Consider the following 6,125-nt stretch of genomic DNA (forward strand, 5'->3'; position numbering starts at 1 on the left):
TTGTGATAGCTTCACTTATACTCTTCGCGTAATCAAATTATTTTATCTATATTACTCAATGATTATAAAACTCTATTTATCAACTCATATTCGTCATGAAAACATTTTTATGGTTAGCCATGACGATCTCGATCAAATTTCGGGATGAAATTTATTTAACGGGTAGGTACTGTAACGACCCGGATTTTTCCGATCATTTTATACCTATGAGATTAATATTTACATAAATTAAACCTTACCAACATGATAAGCAATCGAAACTGTTGAGACTTATATTTTTGAAAAGAGTTTTACACAACGTTTGACCGTCCAATTTAACCTATGATATCACGAACTATATAACACATGATAATTATACGATTATGTATATGTACATATCTATACATATTTAACATGATTTTAGGATGGTTTAACATTTCATTGTGAACTAACAACAATGAGTTATAAGTATACTTTGAGACCACTAACTTAAGTTTTCAAAACGATAACTATATGTAACGTTCTTTGACATATATACTTACAATCTATAATGTGTTGTGATTTATGTCACCAATATGATTTAAGTGTAATGGGATTAATTTGTAACCAAAATAATCTTGATAAATATCGAACAAGTTTGGGGAAGTGTGGAGTGCACACTTGTTTGAACTTATCTTGATTATGACGGGGGTTCGGGGGCAGCGCCCCCGATAAGCGGGGTCCAAGGGGTGGCAACCCCTGGCGGGGTCTAAGGGGCAGAGCCCCTGATTTTGAGTTTGTTTTACCGTATCATACCCATCATCTATACGTATTTACTATTGGTAAATACACATCAAATCAATATCCTTATCAGCCTTAGATCTGCCCTAGATAAGAGAGAATCTTATTTGTAAGCTAGCATACATTATTACTCAAAAATTCAACACAATAATTTGTCCTTGTTCCCTCAACAACCAGACTGTCCTATAAGTATCACCATCACCTTGGTTTTTCATTTCATTCTTACAACCATCTTTCTCTAACCAAAAATACACTCTTAGGAACTCTAAGTGTTCTTCACAATCTCAGCAAATACTCATGAAGAACTAGCTTCATGAACAACCTATAATCATCATAAGAAAGTTTGATCAAGATTATTTTCTATCTTTTCCAGTAGCTTTATCCAAGTAACTTGAGGTAGTAACCTTATTCATAATCTTATTCGATTCATATTTATATAGTTATCTTATTTTGTGTTATAAAATTTTTAACAACAAGAACATAGTTTGAATGATTTCAAACCTGTTCGCAAACTAAATAGATCCTTCTAATTTGATTTTTAAAACACTTCAAAACCTGTAATATATCATATTATGACAAAATCAGATTAATCATATCTTGGCTAATTAACATAATATTTAATATATATTTACTTATGATTTGATTTTATATATTTCAGGACCACCCGTAAACAACACGAGAAGATTAATCATAAGACCTCATGATTGTACGCAACACGTCATCTGACAACATGGTACTTTATGTACGCAACACGTCATTTGACAACATGGTACCATGGGTCGAGATTAATTCTGATCAATACGAATACGATGGGGTCTTTATTTATTTTATTGAGCAACTAATTGTGGACCACTAACATCGGACTGCTAACTACGGACTAAGAAAACATTAAAAGTATTATAAGTACATATATATATATATATATATATATATATATATATATATATATATATATATATATATATATATATATATATATATGTAACGATTACTTGAAAAGAAAATATGTTGATATATTATATAAATGGTTAGGTTCGTGATATCTATCGAAGGCCAAGTTGTGTTAAATACCTTCAAGGCAAAAGTGAGTTTCATTACTCCCTTTTTATATATATTTTTGGGCTGAGAATACATGCACTATTTTATAACTGTTTTACGAAATGGACACAAGTACTAAAAACATATTCTACGTTGAGTTGTACCACTTTGCATATTTTTTCCTAATAGCTTGGTAACTACCATTTACATGCGGTATTGTAAACGCGAATCCTGTTGATAGATCTATCGGGCCTGACAACCCCAACCGGACTGGACGACCAGTATTCAACGGTTACACAGTACTTCGTTTTCAGTGACTACACTTGGTACAGTGTAGTGAGATTTCATAATAAAGGGAATATGCGACGTTGATTAAATGTTAAGTATGGTTACCAAGTGCTCAACCACTTAGAATATTTTTATTAAAACGTTTATGTATATGAAATCTTGTGGTATATTACTATTACGGAAATGATTGATTATGATAAACTAATGAACTCACCAACCTTTTGGTTGACACTTTAAAGCATGTTTATTCTCAGGTATTAAAGAAATCTTCCGCTGTGCATTAGCTCATTTTAAGGATATTACTTGGAGTCATTCATGACCTACTTTGAAAGACGTTGCATTCGAGTCGTTGAGTTCATCAAGATTTATATTAAGTCAATTATAGTTGGATGTAATATGAAATGGTATGCATGCCGTCAATTTTTGATGTAAAGAAAGTTTGTCTTTTAAAAACGAATGCAATGTTTGTAAAACGTATCATATAGAGGTCAAATACCTCGCGATGTAGGTCAAATACCTCGCGATGTAATCAACTATTGTGAATCGTTTATAATGTATATGAACGGGTCCTTTCATTTAACACTGAGCAATTTCAACATTTACACCCAAAAATCGAATTTTTCAATTTTAGTACACAAAACATGAAAACACTCAAATATTCAATTTTTTTTAACAACTCAAAAACAAAATTCGCTGTAAACGATTCAATCCTACAACCGTACGGTCTAATACCACGTTGTTGGAGCTATTCGGATCATCGGATCGATGTTCAAGCGAATCGTTGACTTTCAGGGATCGATTTAGTCGAACTGGATTGTGTAAATCAAATTAGATCGATGCCTAGAGTCGTTATTCGACTTGGGTGGGTTTTTGGGATTGATCTAGGTTGAGAGAAATCGTCTGGAACGGTTTAGGGTTATATGATCATTAACTTTCAAATGAATACTAAGTCACCCTTATATACTCATTTAGGCCTTATAGTGGTTGATCCGAACTTGGGCCTTTTATGCACCAACATATGGATTCATAGCCTAAGCACTGATTCGCGTGATTCAAAATCTAACGCACCCTTTGATAGAAAGGAAAAAAGTAAACTGTTTTAGCATGAGTAGTTTACGTACCATTCTAATCAAAACTTCCAAATGAGATAACATACCATATCATACATGTCACATTTTTTTAACTGCGATTAAAGTCACAGTCACATATGTAGGTTCGAACGCGATGTTAGAATTCACTCACTCGATATATTTTTTTGGACAAAGGAACACAGTTCTATCGCCCCCCGGAGGAAACACCCATGGCGAATTCATACCGGATCGCGTGTGGTAAAAACCTCTCGAATGATGCTCAAACGCATAATTGTCCGAAACTTCTGAGAGAACCATGAAAATGAGCAGTAATCATTTATTATTTTATAATTATATTTATAATTAATAATTATATTTACCAATCATTAGGACAGTCCTATAACGAAAACTAGATGATCACCTACTAATAACCAAACTCATAACTTAGACCATTTCTTACCGTAATTTAATGTACGTGCTTCTAGATCAAGTGATATCTTAATAAATAGGTTACACCTTAAGTAGTCTGTTTTTTGATGAAAATAATATGGATGTCTTGATGACACTCTTAAATAAGGCAAGGTTAAATTATTACTCGTAAATGATAATAATGATTTAATTGTACATCAAACGATACTTATATGTATACCATTCAGAGAGTATTTGTTTTAGCTAGGTTTAAATATGCAATATTTGTATCGAATATACTTGTCAATCTTTGGATCCATTCAATATTATTACGTCTTTTTCTAGCTTAAATGTATACCATTTATTTATAAGAAGTCTCGCCTGATCGACCTTCTGTAAATCTGTAGATGTGCGTTTTAATTTGGTAATCAACATAAAGGGAAATGTTAGATGAATTAACTTTACCAACTTTTTCTTACAGAAGTCTTGAACTTTCAATTTTTAACTGTCACCCAAACCATGTTTTAGCTGAATATATCAGTTACTATGACGCTATACATCACATATTTTCGCCTAATATGTATTTAAAATGGCAACGCGTATATATCATGTGTAGCACAATAGAACCCATTTTTGACCATCACATTCAGTCAAAAGTCCACCTCCCCAGAATTGTATCATGTGCGGGATTTAACGATTTTTTTTAACGATTGTTAGTAGTCGTATGGATTGTCCATGTAAGATTGAAATCACGTGGACTGACCTAGTAAGAAAAAAAAAGTTCATGAAGTGAACTAGTAGTTTGAAACAAACCAGATAGAGCGCCAACATTATTTTTTTCTAGTTTCTAGAAACAATGACGATTTAATTAGCACTCGTGAAATAATAAACTATTGTTGATTGTTGATTCGCATCATCTTACGCAAGCCACATTTGACTGAATAAACCAGATCATCGTTTAATACAACTCATTACAAACACAAAATAAAAAAAAATAAATAAATAAATAAATAAAAAAAAAAAAAAAAAATACAACAATAGATTGATCTCAAACAAATCTAACATATTCACCACGGAGAAGATGCCGCAACTCTAACCCAAGCAGGCCTCGAAAGTATATCAGCTGCCCAAGCGCGCACGTGAGGCCGTCCCTGAAACCATCCTTTGACTTTCGTTGACCTCAAAAAATGCATTCCCGGTTGATGATGAAGATCGGCTAGCGTAAAACTATCTCCACCCAAATACTTACTCTCGGTTAATCGCGATTCATACACATCAAGCACATTCATCATCTTCTTTTCGAACTCTTGACCACCACTAATATTGTTCCCTTGTGTTTTCATTTCTAGTAGCTTTGAGAATGGTAGATCGAATCTTTGGTTTTCGACATCCATCCACACTGTTTGTATTGCTAACTTGTTTTGATCGGTCAATATCAGATCGGTCCCAGTACCAGCGTATTTATTCGCTATGTACTGCGTGATCGCTCTTGATTCTGTCATATATATGAAAATTATACATAATTAGCACAAGTATCTTATCAGATACTTTTTTGTCTCAAAATGATTGCCCACTAATTTTGGGACAAATTTAAAATTTAGTAAGGTGAGTAACTATTTACAGAAATGTTTAATTACCGAATAGTGTAACAGCTCCATCTTCGAGTGCTGGAACTTCACCAAATGGCTGCATATAATTAAATACATATACACGTTAGTCTAACGCGCGACGCGAATAACTATTACGATTTTTGTAGTGTAACAATAACGTACGCTGCGTGCAAGAAATTGAGGTGTTTTGTGTTGTCCAGAGGATGTGTCAATTGTAACTAACTCGAAATCGACTTCTTTTTCATATAGGCAAGCTAGAACGCGTTGAGTTGCGTCTGAACCGGCGTGTGCGTATAGTTTTATGGCCATGTTTAGTAGAAACAGATGAATTTATTTTACAGTTATTGTAAAAATGATGAGTTATAGATTGGAATTGAGATTGAGATGTAGGTGCAAATAGAGAATGGTTTGAATATTTTAATGAATTTATGAATTGTATAGATTAGAAGTGAAGGTTGAATTTTATATAGATGTTGAAAAATACATAAATAGTCCTTGGTGTATGTTTTCGTAAACACTTTTGGAAAATTGACTTTTGTTGTTACATTTCTAACCCTTAAGGTTTATCACTTCATCATTGTGCTATCATTTTAACATTTTTATGCTTTACGTTTTTTAATGATAAAGTAAAAAATTAAAGCTACGTTCATTCATGGAGGAGTCTTTTTTCTTGGTTGAAAATTTTGACTAAAAAAAATATACATGTGACTATAGTTACCATATGATTCAGAAATACACGTTTTGAATAAAGCAAATGAATAATGTTAAAAAAGCTTTAGTTAGAACACTAAAAATTAATCTTAGATCGAAAACATATTTTTATTGTAACCCGTAATATTATCTATAAAATAATGAGTTGTAATCCCTTGAATTCAACAATTTGCTTGAAATCCAACGGACCAATAAGAGCGCGACATGTGGCGCGACAATCACATGTGATTGAAAAAAAAAT

General features: G+C 32.7%; 1 protein-coding gene across 1 annotated transcript; it reads right to left on the reverse strand.

The window, feature by feature from the left end:
- Window positions 1-4,573: 4,573 nt before the first annotated feature.
- LOC139875590 (glutathione S-transferase APIC-like) lies at window positions 4,574-5,594 on the reverse strand. Its single transcript, XM_071862917.1, has 3 exons — window positions 5,336-5,594; window positions 5,201-5,249; window positions 4,574-5,058 (listed from the first exon to the last, which is right to left on the reverse strand). Exons 1-3 carry the CDS (start codon window positions 5,480-5,482, stop codon window positions 4,631-4,633), a joined length of 624 nt encoding a protein of 207 aa, XP_071719018.1. The 5' UTR covers window positions 5,483-5,594; the 3' UTR covers window positions 4,574-4,630.
- Between the last annotated feature and the right edge of the window lie 531 nt (window positions 5,595-6,125).

Source organism: Rutidosis leptorrhynchoides, chromosome 1 (assembly GCF_046630445.1).
Source record: "Rutidosis leptorrhynchoides isolate AG116_Rl617_1_P2 chromosome 1, CSIRO_AGI_Rlap_v1, whole genome shotgun sequence".
NCBI lineage: Eukaryota > Viridiplantae > Streptophyta > Magnoliopsida > Asterales > Asteraceae > Rutidosis > Rutidosis leptorrhynchoides.

Excerpts from the sequence above, each read along its gene's own strand:
- LOC139875590 (XM_071862917.1), bottom strand. The coding sequence starts at position 5,482 with ATGGCCATAAAACTATACGCACACGCCGGTTCAGACGCAACTCAACGC. Across the intron at positions 5,250-5,335 it reads CTCAATTTCTTGCACGCAGC|CCATTTGGTGAAGTTCCAGC; the intron begins GTACGTTATTGT and ends AATTATATGCAG. Across the intron at positions 5,059-5,200 it reads TGGAGCTGTTACACTATTCG|AATCAAGAGCGATCACGCAG; the intron begins GTAATTAAACAT and ends TATATATGACAG.